Consider the following 18,377-nt stretch of genomic DNA (forward strand, 5'->3'; position numbering starts at 1 on the left):
AAATGAATAAATAAAACATGATTAGACTGCAGGAATTTTTGGAAAGATGTATCCATTGTAATAATATTAGAAATGTTATGTAATAATAAGTACCCAAGAGTCACAGTCTCACCTCTCTGGAGCAGGACAGGGAGCACAGTTTTGATGTCTCTTTGCTCTGTTAAGTCATTATTCTGTCTGTCCTCAACCTCTGCCACCAGTTTCTGAATCAGTTCTGAGACAGAAAAAAAGGTAAAAGCAATACAATTATGAACTACAAAACTACACTGAAAAAAACATTGCCGGTGAAACAAGTCAATTTCACAAATAATCACAAAGAAACAGCATGTGATACATTGACTTAAACATGGAATTTTAAAGAAACACCGCAATCGTATTTTCTTGTAAAACATATTCCAATATTATTTGTTTTGTATACAACTTTGAAAATGTTTTACAGTTTTATTCGAATTTTCACCCCCCAAAAAACCTTGTTTCTAAGTTGAATGATCATGTTTAAAAGCTTTAGTGAAGACGGATTGAGTTATCATGTTAAGTTATCACTGATCAAGCTCATGGGTCTTCATCAAATCTTTCCAATACTGTATTCACCACTTCCTCTTTAACATTTACAATGAAAGCAGAAGGGAAATTGAGCACTCAGCATAAGCCCAGCGTCTATTAGACATGGGTTCTACCATTTAGCCACATGTTCAGCCTTAACCAACTTCTCAAGAGCACACTGATAATCTTACCTTCCTGTTGAGGCAGTGCCGTGTCTGAATATAGAGGCATTGCGTCAGTTCTCAGCGCAGAGCAAACCACGGCCAGAATGTAGAGCAGTGCCAGTGACAACATGTTGAGAGGTCGGCGGGTGTCTCCAGTCTTCAGTACTCTCGCCCCAGCCAGGACCTTCAGTTTTTATATCTTCAGAGGCCATCTATCCTGAAGGGATCGATACTGGTCATGTCACCCCATCCCAGTGTTTATGGTTTTGACGTGATGGCTCCCTCGTCATAGACACAATTAAGGGTGTGCTGTCAATTCAGACAGAGACTATCTCTGCTTGCACAGAGACCCCTAACAAATGTTTACTCTTCACTTCCCATCTGTGACTGCTCTGCCTCTGATTCTTTATGTCTGATATACCTTATGTTGCATGATGTATTTGGGCTGATATTTAATTGATTAGTCTCAAATGTTAAATTAATCAGTGCATTTTTATTATAAAATAAGCAGAACGAGCTAATTGCATTACAAGCATTTGATTTAGTTTATTTTTGGGCAATTCTGTTTTCAGTGGTATTCTGAGTTAGAAACTGTCACCCACACATGCAAAGCAATCCATGAATACTCGAGAAGCTTTCTTACGCACCAGATGACGTTTGTCCTGGGAAAGTGCTATTGGTTTCTCTTTTGCTGTATTTATCAAAGTGAAAGGTATATAATATGACACAAAGGTTTGGTGCCAAATGAACAAACAGCGCAGAGCGGTGATGGATTATGTCGTGTCTGTGTTTCTGGAATTGCAGGTGGAAGTACTGGACTAACATCACTCATCTTCCACCAGCTTTAATGAAAAAAAAAAAAAAAAATTAGGAAGCCCAAAAACAAGGAGAACATAATAAAGAACATAATTTATTTTGGTTTTACTTTGGAGAAAAGCAAGATTTTGATGACTATGTTGCCTCAAACTAAACTTAAACTTAAACCTAAAAACGTAAATTCTTATAAACTACATTTTATATACACATAATATACACTGTTGTTGAAAATTATCGAATTTTAAAAACCAGATACAGCTTTCTTCAAATATTATCAAATATACTGCTGTATACTCTTCTGTCTTAACAGGTCCACACACATGGCTAGATCACACATGGAAGATAGAAACATTTATAATAAATGTTAATCCACTGTAAAAAACTGTAAATGTAAAAAACTATGTAACTTTCCAAAAACTGTTTCCAAATTGAAGCTTATAAATAAACTCTTAAGAAGAACTCTTTATTTATAACTTTATTTGCGACACTTCCATAAGTTCAAGGGGAAGACTGCGAATGACACATTAGAGTGATGATCTGGGGTATTGCACAGACCTTGCTTTATTGCACTCAACAATCTTTAAGACAGACAGACAGAACTGTAACAAACGGTAATGAGCTGCTTCATTGTTACTTCTAAAACGAAAACAAACAGGAAGTTGTTCAACTGAAACATTCAGTTTACTCAATCCGGCTGTAACTTGTAATTTACTATTTATTTTTTCACATCAATTTAATAAACACTCTTTATTGCGAGTGGTAAGATGAAAATCTTCTAGACAAATTAAATAATTTACATTTTGCTCATTAGTAGAGAGTTGCAAACCACAAAAAAAAAAAAAAAAAAAAAAAATCAGTGTGGGTCTTACTTAAATACATGTCTTTAAAAAAATAAATATACAACAGAACTAAAACATAAGCACATATAATCAGAATAAGATGTCAAATGTCTAAAATAACTTTACAGATAACTTTACAACAATTAAAACACTGCTGTACAAGAATTAACCAAATAATTTCTGCTCAAACAGTGGAAGCCTTTGATTATGAACATAATCTGTCTATCTATATCTATCTATCTATATATATCTATATATATCTATATATATATTATAATTCATCATCTGACCTGTAGACAGTATGCAATATATGATGGTTGAAAAAAAAAATAAAAATAATAATAACTATATTGTGATACCAAACATCTTCATTTGGTGCATTTAAAATGACAAAGGCCTGTGTATAAAGCAGTTCTTTGTGAATAATGGCTAAACATTGTTAAAGATTTAATTGATTGTTATTTTCTCATGTTCATATTCATAGTAGTGCAGTAGAGCACAAAAGTAATTTCATTACAACATATCAAAATCTGCAACAGACACCTCTAAGTTACACTTTATATAAAACTATTTATGTTTGGAACGTAAACACTTACCAAAGACAGGGGATGTTTTTGGCTAATCAGCAATACTACAAGAAATGCCTTCCAAAATACCAGAATATTTTCTTTTTCAAGGAACAAACAAACTGCTCTTAATTATACTGAAACAGGAAAATCCTTGAATCCTAAAGCACTAACTTTTACAGACCTAAAGTCAAAAATAAAAAAGGCAAAGTAATGCAATAAATTGAATTTAACAACAGTTAATAGAATTCTTTTTAGTATTAACACTTTTGCAGTGACATATTTTTCTTCATATCACGCTTGCTTGTGACTAATAGAAATATGCAAAAGCCGAGCCTAGAGAAAGTCTCCTGTGTGCTGTAAACATTTAATACCAGTTGTATAAATTGATCACACCTCGTAATTAAAACTCTTTAAGAAGCTCTGAGTGCTAAGAAATGTTTCAGAGGTACAGTATGAAGGACAGTCTCCTTCAGTTTGGCAGCACTGTGTAGTAGGTGACTGGCTTAAAGCCGTGCGTAGAACCGACCGAAGCAGAGTCACGCTTCACAGTGTAACGTTCACTACTCTGGCCTCAAACCATGGCTGGAATAACCGCTACTAATAAGGCAGTGACTGGGGGTAAAATATGATTATCTAGGTCTAGATCTACCCTACAGCTAAGCAAAACATGGAAAGTGGGATCTAGAGTTTCTCAAAGCAGATGGAGCAGAGCAGGAAGATGGCATACAGAAACAGAAGCCCGAGGCCTAGCCTCCGGTCCAGCCTCCAGTGGTTCAGGTGCACGCTCAGTACCTAGACAAACACACGGGCAAAGACAAGCCACGTACATTTCATGAGACAATTTTTACATAATATGTAAAAGCATAAACATAAGATCAAGAGGGTTCTCAAATTATATGTGATGACCTTACAGTGAGAAAAACAGAAGCAAGAAGAAGAATCACCGAGTACACCAGCCCCTTACTGTTAATGAAGACCTGGAGGAAGAGCGAGAGAGAATGCTGTAAGAATCAAAAGAAGTTTTTGGTGCCGCTCAAATTTAGCACACAGAACCAGGATCATTATTCCTAATGAAAACAAACACTAATGAAGACTAATACTGAAATAACACTTCACATCAAATATGGCCACTAAAACAGATACAAAAGCAAAAAGTAAAAGGAAAGAAAATGGTAAAATAAGATTAGAGATGAAATAAAGTGGATCTTATTAATTGTAAAAGTTATGAAAAGAAATAGCAATTTAATAATTAATTAAACTTGTTAATAATAAAGCTGAAAAAAAAACTTACACTAAATGAAAATTATAAAATTTGACTGAAATACATATAATTGGCTATAAATATATATTTATATCATATGCTACTAAATACATTATTTATTTGCTAATAAATGACCCATCCCTAGTTAAAATCAATAAAACCTCACAGTTGACCCATAATCAACCACTAGAGTGCGCAGTGCCCATGGGAAACCGAGACCCAGTAGAATATCGAAGATGTTGCTGCCAATCGAGTTGGACACCGCCATGTCTCCCATACCTGCAGCACCAGACACATTCATTCATCTGACCAATCAAATCAACTTTACAAACATACTCATCTGATCTTTTAAAACTGAATATGTGGACAGGAAGAGGGAAGAGTGGGGCGATCTTAGCACCTTGACGGGCAACTATGAGACTAGCCATGCAGTCTGGGACACTGGTGCCTGCTGCTAGAAATGTAATACCCATGACAACATCTGGAATGTCCAGTGTGAAACTGATAATGGTGACCTGCAACAAAGACTGTGTTTTATTAGCACATTCTACCATATACCATTCCCACATGATGTTTTGTCAGTGACAATGAGCATTGAAGGGTTGATCTCACCATCCACACCATGAGGTAGGAGAACACGGCAATCCAGAGTGTAGAGGCCACAAAGGTTACCATGAACCAGCGCTCCCAGCGGGGCAAAACACAGTTGGGGACAGTGTAGTACAGAAGGCAGCCTAAGGGCCATGACAGCGCCCACTTCACTTGCTCCCAGCGCCCCTCTGTGGATAAAAGTACTTCAAATCATTACCTCATTTCATTCTATACCCCTTAACACCACCTACAGGACAAAGACAGTATCACATTTATGTAAGAATACAAAAGATACAAAAGCTGTCACTGTGGTGGTACCTTTTCAAAAAGTACATTTAAGGTAATAATATGCACCCTTTGTGTACCTTTTGAAAGCATATTGCCACATGGAAAGCTTTTATACCTTTTTTTCTTTGAGTATACATAAAAATATCACCAACAGGACAAAGATAGTCTCTACAGACAAAGATACTTGATTTCTGTTTTCATGATCTCTTTTTATTTGCCTTTTGTTATTCAAATGCTTCAAAGGTTTCCCTTTTGAGCTCTTCAAATTGCAATTTTCACCCTTATTGTCATCAGTCAGATGTTCGAATGTTCAGCAGTGATAGAGTTCATTTGATTGCAAGCCGCATCAGCCCCGAGAGGTTTGAGCGCTCTCATCACTTTCCTATAATCATAGCACTAGTGCTTTAATCTAAAATGCATGCCCCCATTACCTAGAAATGGCTCTCAGACTAATGCATTATGGTCCTTAAGGGGCCGAAAATCAGGACCATTCTTCTAATCAGGATGTGGGAAAAAATGGAGATGGATGAACCATAATAAACTCAATGTGTTGTCCTGTTATTCTGAATAATCTGAATAATGCTTTAATATCATGTTTTGGAATCATTTATAAACATATCCACATATCCAGGGGTGGGAGACTTTATGCCCCTTATGATGCAATTCGTTTTTGATTCGCGGAGTTATCAAATTCTAAATTGATTTTGGATGAGTGGCATCAAACACACACATTGTTTCTGCACTAATAATTTTTTCACTGTATAAATGCATATAATATACTATAATAATTTGCTAAAAAAATATTCATGATAAAGAAATGTTAATTATTTGGATGTTAATTAAATGGATGTTAATTTAATTTATGATTCTTTTGTGGATTGATCCAGAATTGTTTGAGAAAAAGTTGTTTAATATTCACTCACCTGGCACAGTAAAAGGTCTGAAGTGTTGTTCTTCATCTGCCTCTTCTTCCTCTTCATCTTTAGGTTGTGTGTCCTCTATGTCTGCTACTTGTTTTAACTCTCCTCCTTGTCCCTTCTGTCTGGGTTCCTCCAGGGGTTGTGTTTCACTCTCAAGGGCCCCTCCGTTCTCCAGACCCCAAGGAACCCCCTCCATGCCTGGACCATCTTGGCCAGGAGTGTCCCCTGCTCCGCTGCCACTGCTGTCTCCAGGGCTCCTGTTTCTAATCAGTCTCTGCCTCTGTTGATTACATGTGTGAGATGTGAGAGATGTACAGTCGGACACTGCAGGGCTGGAGAAGAGGAGACACAATGTGAACCCCTTCAAATGAATGAGATTCAATTAGACGATAAATGGGAAGGACAGAGTTTCAGAGTCAAGCTTGCTGAACACATCCCAAGACCAAGGTAAAGCACAGTCCATTAGTGTGTTGTAGAGAGGACATGCAAGAGCTGCAAGAGTCAAGCCAACAAGTAAGTCATGTGAACGACTGTAGATGGAATAAAGCATTTGTTCAAACAAACAACAGAATGGTTACATTAGGTTAAAGGGGTCTCAACAGAAATGGAAATTAGGAGTAGTGTCTGAGGATGCCTGAACCTAGGAAGAAATACTACTGCTGACATTTGAAGTGTAAACGTTTGGATATAAAGGAAATAGCAGATGATCTAAGAATTGGATCAGTCACAAATCCTACCTGTTGCAGAAGTTACAGCTGAAGGGTCTTATAAATAGACCCACAGGACAGAGAAACCATAAATGAAATCTCTTTAATAATTCTCCAAGATAGCAATAATAATAAATGAGTTCAAACTAAAAGTCCCGCTTCTCATGTTTCTTCTGAGAACAAAAATGTTTTTCATATTTCTTACTGAATGTGACCGATTCTCATTCGCGGCCATTGCTACCTCTCCTAAATTAAGAAGCACTGGTTGTTTTTTCTTAATCATATATATATATATATATATATATATATATATATATATATATATATATATATATATATATATATATTTACATTTATTCATTTAGAAGACGCTTTTATCCAAAGCGACTTACAGATGAAGACAGTGGAAGCAATCAAAAACAACAAAAAGAGCAATGATATATAAGTGCTATAACAAGTCTCAGTTAGGTTAACACAGTACACGTAGCATGGGATTTTAACTAATATAATAAATAAAAAGAAAACAGATAGAATAAAAAAATAAAAGAATAGAGCAAGCTAGTTAGAGATCTTTACACATACACACACACATACATATACAATTGCATAATAAATGAAAAGAAAATAGAATACAAAAAGATTAGAAAGGTAATTAGATTTTTTAAAGAATAGAATTAGAATAGTGAGTGTTAAAGTTAGAGGGTCAAATAAAGATGGAAGAGATGTGTTTTAAGCCGATTCTTGAAGATGGCTAAGGACTCAGCTGCTCGGATTGAGTTGGGGAGTTCATTCCACCAGAAGGGAACATTTAATTTAAAAGTCCGTAAAAGTGACTTTGTGCTTCTTTGGGATGGCACAATCAAGCGACGTTCACTTGCAGAACGCAAACTTCTAGAGGGCACATAAATCTGAAGTAACGAATTTAGGTAAATGGGTGCAGAGCCAGTGGTAGTTTTGTAGGCAAACATCAATGCCTTGAATTTTAATGCGAGCAGCTATTGGAAGCCAGTGCAAATTGATAAACAGAGGTGTGACGTATTCTTTTTGGCTCATTAAAAATTAATCTTGCTGCCGCGATATATATATATATATCATAATTTAAACAAGGAATAACAGTTATTTGAGATTTAAAAAAAATTGCTCAAACTTTTTGATTTATGCATAAAACAAGGAAAACTCTTTTTTAATGAAAAAAAAAAATCTAAATATGCTTTTTTAAAGAATACCTATACTCCGCAAGAATTCATAAAAGGTTGGATAAAAGTTGACAGTAAAGACATTTATAATGTTAGAAAATATTTCTATTTAAAATGAATTCTGTTCTTTTGAAATTTACTGAGTAGCACGACTGCTTTCAACATTGATAATAAAATAAATGTAAGAGAGACAACAGCAGAAATTAATAATAAGAATAAGAAATTATTTCTGAAGGATCACATGACACTGAAGACTAGAGAAAATATGTTGCTTAAAATCCAGCATTCAGCAGGAATAAATTATTTTAAAATATATGAAAATACAAGACAGTTATTTTAAATTGTAATTTTATTTCACAATATTACTGTTTTAACCGTATTTGTGATTTTTTAAAATCTTATCAACCCCAAACTTTTGAACATTAGTGTATTCTCTTGCTTTAGTCTTAATATCTTATACATTTTTATTTCTCAAATCAATTTTATTTTGTTTTAAGGACACTGGTATATTTTACTGGAAAACAAGACAAAAAAAAAAAAAAAATTAGGAAAACAAAATGGAGACAAAGTTGATACACTAATAAAGAATAGACTGGAACTCTAATAGTTTCCTTTAATCCATCAAATAATCTTGATAATTCATATTCTTGGTTGAAAAACGGAGGTGCTGTTGTCCCATCCAGACATGCACAAAGCGAGCAAGCATCTAGCCAGTACCTCGGTGATGAGCATGCGTCCGGCCATGCTGAGGCGAGTGCGGGGGGAGAAGTGGGGCGTGATCATGACACGGAGGCTTGCCTCTGAGAAAGAGAACTGGTGAGGGTGTAGACTCATCATCTCATCCACCATCACCACCGGGGAGTCCTGGCCACCCGCATCCTGACCTGAGATAGAGAGAGAGAGAGAGAGAGAGAGAGACGTGACACTTTATAATGCACAAGCACTCAGTATGATCCGCACAGCTCCACCCTCCACACACACACACCTTTCTTCAAGAGGATCATGGAGGTGTCACAGTGTGAGCTCGCCTCTCCTACCGACACATCTCTGCGCAGACTGCTCACCAAACACGGCTGACCTGGGATACCAAACCTCTGCTCCACCCAGCCCCAAATCTGACTGTTAAACCTTGAAAGGAACACACAGAAACTCATATTATATCATGTGAAAATTACATGCATGTTAAAAATAAATACATTTACAGTATATAGTACAATAAATCTAATTTCATTAACATTACTTACATTTTAACTCTTCTTGTATATAATATATAAACATGTTAAATACTCACTTCATGATAAGGATGTAAACTCCATACATTGATATAAGCATTATAGTCTCCCACCTGCAACAGTTATATTATATGATAAAGCCCAGTACACTTAAATGTCAATGAGTAATATTACACTTCCTTTATGATGATTTCAGTACACTTACCAAATTACTTTTTCATCATATATGATCTGAAACACATACACACACACACACACACACACACACACACACACAAACACAAAAATAAATTAGGGTTGACTATAAATTCAACCTACAGATACAGTCATACTCACGCTTACCAGAATCAAGGCCAACACAGAGAGTATGTAGTAGATAGAGTCACGGAAGAGCGGCCACCAGGTCAGAGTGATGGTCTGTGAAGCAGGAACGCTGGAATGTAACAAGAATGTAATGTAATAATGTAATGTAATAAATATGCATATACTACCTGTCCAGCAAATATTCCACAAACTCCGATGATGACCAGGATGTTGAAGACCGCTGATCCCACAATAGTTCCCAACCCCAGGTCTCCCTTGGTGATGAACACACCTGATAAGAAGAGACACTTTCTTAATGACAACTTATTTACACCAGCAGCTTATGTAAACATTGCTAGAGGTCTGACCAATCAAAGATGTGAAAAGCTCAGGGGCGGAGCTTCCTGCTGCCATGAAAGTGGCACCTGCAACATCCTCACTGAGGTGCAGATTCTGAAAATACAGACTCCAGCTCAGAATATTCTCTCATGTGTCCCGGGAACGCTGAGATTCCTGCCTGTAGGAACAAACTGCACCCACCTCACAGATTTTTTCCAGAGAGGGGACAAAGTAGACGTCGCAGACAATAGCAAGGGCATAAAACATGTAAACCGTCTGTGGTCACAAGAGCACACAATAGATAGTTCAGCAGAAATCCATGACTTAACTTTTACAAACACCAATTTGATAGCACAAGACAAATAACAGTGCTATCAAAGACCGTACTTTATCACTGAGTTCTTTCAGCTTAAGTTGTAGCATTATTTTGAATTTTGCTATGCACTCAGTAAAGAAATGTGTTTGTGTAATAAAATTACAAACTATAATTCTACAAGTGAAACCAGAATGCAAATACAAATTAAAACAAAAACAAAAACGGAATGTCCACTACCGTTCAAACGTTTGAGGGAGCGGTTATGTTTTTAATGCTTTTAAAATCTCTAATGCTCACCAAAGCTGAATTCACTGGATCAGAAATACAGTTAAAATGGTAATATTGTTATATATGCATACTGTGAATACTACACTTTAAAATAACCATTTCTTATTTGAATATATTTTAAAATGTAATTATTCCAGATGACAAAGCTGATTTTTCAGCATCACTACTCCAGTCTTCAGAGTCACATCCTTCAGAAATCATTCTAATATGCTGATTTGGTGCTGAAGAAACACTTCATATTAATATTAATGTTGAAAAAGCTGCTTTGTTTGTGCAAATCATAATACGCATGTTCAGCAGTATTTATTTCAAATGGAGATCTTCTTTACAGTAACATCTGACCAGTTTAATCCATCCTTGCTAAATAAAAATATAGATGTCTTTAAAAAAAAATTTTTACTAAACTTTTGAACGGTCCTGTAATTATCATTATACAGTCAATCACTGCATCATACAGTTCTCTGTATTTCTCACTGTACTTTGGTATACCTACACAAAACACATGCAGTAGAATTGCCCCATGCCTCCTCTGTCCCTTAGTGAAGATGTCCTCAGGAAATTCATGAATAGCTGGGTGGAAAAGTGAACATTTTAGAGAATAGAGACAGGGGCAAAAATACCACCAGGAATACGGCACAGAGAAACTATGCAATCATGCTTACATGAAAGGTCACATTATATCAAGGTTTCGCATCTGACAGCGCAGTGGCTATTAAACCTTATTTTGATTTACGTAACATTTCTAATGGCCCTAAAGAAATTGTGGCTGACATGGTAAAGTGTAACCACACATTCAGATGTATATTGTAGTAGAGGAAAAACAAACAAACAAAAAGAAGGCAAAGTAAACTGTATTTAATCTGTGAATACACTGATCTATGTAGTGTTGTACTTTCTTACTTCACTGATGTAGTCCATGTCAAGGCAATGCTCTCCATTTAACTTAAGGTTGTTAAGAAGCTTTTATCCGTGGTAACTAAGTGGTAACTAAGAGGCCAGGAAGAGTAGGCCTAGTTAAATTAGAGGACTTGTAATACTTTAGCCCACAACTTCTTGAGATGCAATCAGCGTGAAGACGATTCTTGCTCTGACTGCTTTAAAGTGGGCAGCTGTCTAATAAACAGCCATGAAATAAAGAGCAGAGGGAGAAAAGGACACGCTTTAAATGCACAGATTAAAAGCAATTAGCTTTTCTGTTTTTCAACTTCTCACATTTTGAAAATATATAGAATTTGCATACAATTAGCTTATTTAAAAATTCTATTCCACTAGATAATGTCAAAAGCAACGGGAAATTTGTCTTGATTAATCTGAGCAATGCTATTAAATCTGTTATCTTGATGCATAGCTGGAATTAATAGCTGCTCAGTTACATTTAAGATTCAATTTACCAAGGACTTTCTAATTGAATTTCATAAATCAGAAGGATTTATAAATAATTAAAGGGGTTTAATGATTTCAAGAGCTTTTAGAGCATTGCATTTTATTACATTTGTCCTCTAAAATCAATCTGCTCAGCCTGCGCTACCGCTGATATCTTAGTTAGCTGTTTTTAAACATTTATTTTCCAAAAAGCATTGCAAACAACTTTCAATAAACTGCAATAATAGATAAGAATAGAAAGTATAAAATAAAAAAAATGTATAACTTCAAATAACTTGTGATGTATGAACAGTAAACAAATAACCATTGGCTCTATTTTCCCTGCATTACAAAAAACAATCTTAAATGTGTTTTACATAATATAAGTGAATCGTATGCAGTCTGCAAAATATAATTAATGTCACTGAACATAATGGGCCCTATTTTAATGATCTAAATGCAAAGTGTAAAGCGCACGGCGCAGGTGCACTCAGGGCGTGTCCAAATCCACTTTTGCTATTTTAACCACGAATGGGTTGTCCCTATTCTCTTAATGAGTAAATGGCGTAACGTTCAATGAATCAATCAGATTATCATCTCCCATTCCTTTTAAAATGGGGGAAATATCATTATGAAATAAATGTTTTTCTCTAATACACATTGTCCACAATTCAATAATGTTTGAAACCTCCATTTGCCAGTTTAACAGGTCTAAATTTTTTTAGGTTAGAGAACACCTGACAAGAGATCATAGACTATTCCTTCATCCAGAATCACTCCAGACCCTTTGGATTCCCAGCTCCATGTTGGTGCTTCTTTCTTTTTATCTTTTGGTATTTGATAGAATCCATGATGCCATGTGTCTAACCAAGATGTCCAGGACCTCCAGCAGAAACATTGGCCCACGACATCAAAAATACAGCTGTATATTTCATTATACACATGGGGTACTTTTTATCCCTGTTTTCACCAAACCCATCTTGAGTGTATGCTGCTAAAAAGCTCATTTTTTAGTTTCATCTGACCATAGAAGCCAGTCCTATTTGAAGTTCCAGTCATGTCTGATACCTGAATATGCTTTAGTTTGTTTCTGAATGAGCTAGGATAATTTTTCTTGTAACCCTCCCAAACAACATGTGGTGATGTAGGTTCTGTTTGAAGGTTCTGTTTATGGGGAAGTTGTGGCCTAGTGGTTAGAGAGGTTGACTCCTAACCCTAGGGTTGTGAGTTCGAGTCTCGGGCCGCCAATACTACGACTTAGGTACCCTTGAGCAATGCACTGAACCCCCAACTGCTCCCCGGGTGCTGCAGCATAAATGGCTGCCCACTGCTCCGGGTGTGTGTTCATGGTTTGTGTGTGTTCACTGCTGTGTGTGTGCACTTCGGATGGGTTAAATGCAGAGCACAAATTCTGAGTATGGTTCACCATACTTGGCTGAATGTCACTTCACGTCAATTTTTTAAAAAGTTTTTCTGAACCAGAGACTCAACTATTTTCTGCAATTCTCCAGCTGTGATCCTTGGAGAGTCTTTTAGCCACTCAAACTCTCCTTCTCACCGCACATTGGGATGATATAGACACATGTCCTCTTCCAGGCAGTATTGTAACATTTTCTGTTGGTTGGAAATTCTTAATTTTTACTCTGATGGTGGAAATGGGAATTTTCACTGCTCTAGCTCTTTTCTTATAGCCACTTCACTAATTTGTGAAGCTCAATTATCTTTTGCTGCACGTCAGAAAAATATTCTTTGGTTTCTCTCATTGTGATGGATGATTTAAGGGAATTTGGGCTTTGTTTTCCCTCCTCTTCATATTTCTGTGAAACAAAAAGCCAGTGCTGGATGATTTCATGTTTATAATCATGCTGGTGCTCAAAATTGTGAATATGAATGGGAATATACTTCAATCATAGTTTACTCATAAGAATTTCTAGGGGTGCCAGTAATTGTGGCCAATGTGTATTAGAGAAAAACATTAATTTCATAATTATGCGCCTGAACACACCTCTTTCTTAGACCAGCACGCCCATGGGCGCAAATGCATTTGCTAAATAAACGACGTGGCGCATGCGAATGGCACCGGACTGAAACTAGCAAACTTGCACCTTGCGTCTCATTGCGCCGGGTGTATGATAGGGCTCATTATCATGAATAAAATTCAGAAAGAGTTGCAACCTACACAAGGCACTGAAAACTGTGTTGGTGAAAAAAACTTTTCTACAGGTTAGAAAGTGAGTGAGATGGATGGTGGAAGAGGAAAAAAGAAAATGGATGAAAAAGAGAAACACCTCTGGGGATGAGTGATTTGTGGAGTTGATTAAAAGAAAAAAAGGACATATGACGTATCTCTCTAAAGTGGCACACTTTGAATGCTTAAAACAGACTATCCTCTGTTCTGAAATTAGAGATTCCGTTGCTTAGAAACACAAGCCTCAGAGGGGGCTTGACTATGAAGAGGGCACCTGTCTGCATCACTTCACAGAATGAGGAGGCAGGGGGAAAGATAGCGAGATTTGGAGAGATGTGAAACAAAAAGACAGGCGAATAATCAGAGAGAGAACTGCTCAGTTTCACTCACCAGCTCTGGGTGAACTTGATGTCTGGTTCTCCTCTATGATCTGCTGCGTTAGTTTACGCCGGGCCCAGGTCAAGTCCGAATCCTCTTTGGAATGGGCTGTAAAAACACAAAACACATGTTCACCTTTATCTTGTTAACTGTTCCAGCTTAGTTACTGATTAATTGATTGAAAGACATTACATTATACAGTCTTTAGTTAAGTTTAGATGGTTTGCCTCTGTATGATGCATATAAATGTAGTGTTTATAAGTGCAGCACTGCTTTGTTTACCACAGAAACCAAGGAAATACTATATTGTGGCTGTTCCATAAGCGCCACCTGCTGTCAGAATTTAAATTCAGCACGTCTGCTGTTATACAATCTAATTTAATTTATAAATGTAATTATACAATCTAATTTACATAAAAAACTGCTTGTTGCGCGTTGAATCTTTGTTTGGGTCGTGATTAAAATGCAGATTGTATCGTGAAATCAGTATCAAGAATCGTATTGCATGTATTCATATTGCATTGTATAATGAGTTGAGAGAATCTTTACAACCCTCTAGTGCTGGGTCCAAAAATCTGGTAAAATGCTTTTATTTTGCATTCTTTTCTAAATTAAGAATTATATAATTCATTAAATTACTTAAAAAATAATTTTCTGAGTTTCGGACACCCTGTATTAAACTTGAACCCCAACTCATTTAAAAATAGGCAAAAGATTGAAGCAATCAGAATGCTTCCTTCCCTCCTCTCAAGTTCCCATGGAAACCTGATCCAAAAGCAGTGTCTAATGAAAGGTATGGAACTGGATGTGTGGTGTGGTTTAGCCAAGAAACAAATGACAAAGATAGTTCTCATTTGCATATGCAAACTAATCAGTTCCAAATATAACTGCAATAGGCAACATGCCTGCGTATTAGAATATGTTGACATGGCATGGTAGTGATGGATAAAATTCAAGAGCACATGACTGACACATAACTATAAACTATATATTTGAAAATTAATTTTATATATATTCAATGATGGGTTGGTTGCCTGCTATTTTTTTCAAGTACAGAGCAGTTTCTACATCTATTTATGGTTTCTTCGGTTTTTGACGTATCTGTAGATTCACATCTAAACCTGCATTGTTCTTGACATGGTGATGTTCCAGTCTATTATTAAAGTGAATCTCCAGTTACTAAAAAAGGGATAGAAATCACACTCATTTCATTCAGCTCTGGATTCCAATGGCACTTTTTTAGGAGCTGCTTAACATTCAAACTCAGCCTCCCGGAGGAACTCATTACTCACACACACAAAGGTGGAAAAGTTAAAGTCACTGTGAAAAGATCAAATTATAAGCAACACAGAATGGCGACGCAGAAGTAGGTCACATTGTACATTCATTTCGGTCAGCATTCGATTGTGCTTTTCCTTTTTACCTGCGATCAGCCACTTCTATTCAGGTTTTTAAATCTTTAGTAAAGACATATCTTTTTAAAAAGGCTTATGGACTGAAGTAACTGCTGTATACAGTTTTACTTTGTGTATATTTAGTGTTGTGTATTACTTCTGCCACTTTTTTTTTTTTTGTAAATTTGTTTTAGGCTTACTGGCTTAATTATAGTTCTCTGTGCTGCACTTTGGTCGGCTCAGTTGTTTTTAAATGTGCTAAAAATAAATGAAACTCAAACTTTTCGACAAGGTGTCGAAGTGTCACCTGTCACCTTGTCCTATGTCCTTTGCTCGTTGTCAGACGGCCAAATGCATGGCTTGGTTATGTTTGGATTATTTAATTATTATTTTATTAATTGTCTGGAATGGTTTTTATAGTGTTGTTATACAAATGTAGGTGTTTGTTTTTATTTTATTAACTCAAAATAGCATCTGATGTGCTTTATATTTACTATTTTTCTAGCATGCTTACATCTTATCCATCTTGTGTGTATCCACTTTGTGTGCTTGCATGGCTAATTGTGGAAATGGTATTTGATGTTACTGAGTTATTGTGCTGATGTTTTGTTGTTTCTTGATGTTATTTTAAACATCTTGTCAAAGGACTGCAGTTGAAAATTAGCCAGCTAACACTGGCACATTTACAGAAATGTTGATTAATGTGTGTTGTCCTGATAGAAAGAAAGAAAGAAAGAAAGAAAGAAAGAAAGAAAGAAAGAAAGAAAGAAAGATTGTTGTGGGAAAAAAATAAAGTTTTTGCATTGCCATCCTTCTGATCCCAACATTAGGAAAGAGTGGATGAACTGTATTTTTAATGAAGATCCAGACTGTGTCAGTAAGAACTTGGTTCTTTGATCACTTCATACTGCAGATTCGTCTGTAAACAAAATACAATTCAGTACAGGATTTTCAGAAAGACTGAAACTAAAAGATGATGCTGTGGCAACTATTGGATCCAATCAATCAATCAATCAATCACCTTTATTTATATAGCGCTTTAAACAAAATACATTGCGTCAAAGCACTGAATAACATTCATTAGGAAAACCGTGTCTCAATAATGCAAAATGATAGTTAAAGGCAGTTCATCATTGAATTCAGTGATGTCATCTCTGTTCAGTTTAAATAGTGTCTGTGCATTTATTTGCAATCAAGTCAATCCTATCGCGGTAGATGAAGTGACCCCAACTAAGCAAGCCAGAGTCGACAGCGGCAAGAAACCGAAACTCCATCAGTGACAGAATGGAGAAAACACACAAGAGTGAGTAACTGTTTTAATATGAGCTTACTATTGCTTTGTCTGTTATTAGAGAGCTTTTGATTTGTACTGAGTATTTATGCATTTTTAAGCTAAATCACAACAACATCCAAGGATGTCGGGAGTCAAACATACACAACTGTTAGCTAATCACAGCAGTGGCCATTTTCTTCCAAGTCTACAATCCGCCATGCCCAGTCGTTCATGTCGTTCCATGTTTGAAATTACAAGAGGATTATTAAATAATGACAGAATTTTCAATTTTGGGTGGATTGCCCCTTTATACCATTTAAATAAAAAAAAAAGGCATTTTAAAACTCCATAGTGCTCAAAGTAAGAACTTCAATTACAAGCAAATTTTGTATAACTAAAAATGAAATATGATGAAATTGACTAAGCTGAAATGCTCTTCTTTGATGACTGAAGAACTTCTAAACCCCTGCTAATTTAACCCTTGAACCTTTAGAGATGAGTAATATTGAAGACCCAAGACGAGTGTAATGTCCAGGTAACAATGCTCTAAAGGTTCTGGAGAGGTCACTGTGAAATATGTCAAGCTGAAGCAGCTGTCACAGTCATGCCCTTTACAGACAGCCAATTATGTGGCTGCCATGGTCTGCCACCCATGCAGTCCCTGCTGCTCCTCCACTACTGCTTTTGGCATTTTAAAATGATGCTTTAGAAACTGTTTATCAGTGGCCAACCTATTCAGCGACTTAAAGTACATTTCTGACACTGTAATTTTGTAACCAATTTAGATTTTTTTTCACAAATTAATTGTAACAAAGACTGTAGAAGGACTTTGATTGTATTTTGGCACCTCAAACACCCAACAGACATGTATATATATATATATATATATATATATATATATATATATTTTTTTTTTTTGTGCTATATGTAAATGTCCAATGAAGTGACAAATATTCACTTACATTATTCTTGTTACCTCAATTTCTGATTTATTTTGTGCTGTCTGATTAATTGAAATTCGTCAATTTGTTTATTGAACATTGTTTAAATATATTTTTAACCCGTATACATAAAAAAAAAAAAAAACTTTCACTGTAGGAAATTGTCTCCAGCAATTCACACCCGGTTCCTGATTCCTATAGTGGGTCTAATAATTTGTTTTGATCATGCAAGCTACTATTGCTGCTCATGTGGTTGATTCACAGACATATTGCATAACATAAACGCATTAATATGTTATAATGACGAGAAACTCGTCAATTAATCAAGAATGTTCCACATCTCCATGACAATGAAAAACACTCAAAAGGATGATATTCAGCTTATATAATGCACCGCGGTAAAACGGGAATTCCCCACAAACATTTAAGAAAATATTTATCAAAATTAGCAGCGGAAAGACTTGTGGTA

The 18,377-nt window shown here is 36.0% G+C and overlaps 1 protein-coding gene across 1 annotated transcript in view; it reads right to left on the reverse strand.

Moving 5' to 3' along the window:
* Positions 1–3,265: 3,265 nt before the first annotated feature.
* LOC113058136 (sodium/potassium/calcium exchanger 3-like) overlaps positions 3,266–18,377 on the reverse strand; it is a 15,292-nt gene continuing 180 nt past the window's right edge. The window contains exons 2-17 of the mRNA XM_026225816.1: positions 14,313–14,408; positions 10,866–10,942; positions 9,970–10,044; positions 9,798–9,882; positions 9,618–9,721; positions 9,469–9,543; positions 9,332–9,357; positions 9,186–9,239; positions 8,880–9,022; positions 8,612–8,778; positions 5,995–6,271; positions 4,805–4,971; positions 4,593–4,707; positions 4,359–4,471; positions 3,843–3,908; positions 3,266–3,723 (exon numbers count right to left, since the gene is read on the reverse strand). Of these exons, the coding sequence (XP_026081601.1) occupies positions 3,613–3,723; positions 3,843–3,908; positions 4,359–4,471; positions 4,593–4,707; positions 4,805–4,971; positions 5,995–6,271; positions 8,612–8,778; positions 8,880–9,022; positions 9,186–9,239; positions 9,332–9,357; positions 9,469–9,543; positions 9,618–9,721; positions 9,798–9,882; positions 9,970–10,044; positions 10,866–10,942; positions 14,313–14,408 (1,751 nt within the window). The 3' untranslated portion in view covers positions 3,266–3,612. The remainder of the gene's footprint in view (positions 3,724–3,842; positions 3,909–4,358; positions 4,472–4,592; positions 4,708–4,804; positions 4,972–5,994; positions 6,272–8,611; positions 8,779–8,879; positions 9,023–9,185; positions 9,240–9,331; positions 9,358–9,468; positions 9,544–9,617; positions 9,722–9,797; positions 9,883–9,969; positions 10,045–10,865; positions 10,943–14,312; positions 14,409–18,377) is intronic.

This window comes from Carassius auratus, chromosome 39 (assembly GCF_003368295.1).
Source record: "Carassius auratus strain Wakin chromosome 39, ASM336829v1, whole genome shotgun sequence".
In the NCBI taxonomy this organism is placed as follows: domain Eukaryota; kingdom Metazoa; phylum Chordata; class Actinopteri; order Cypriniformes; family Cyprinidae; genus Carassius; species Carassius auratus.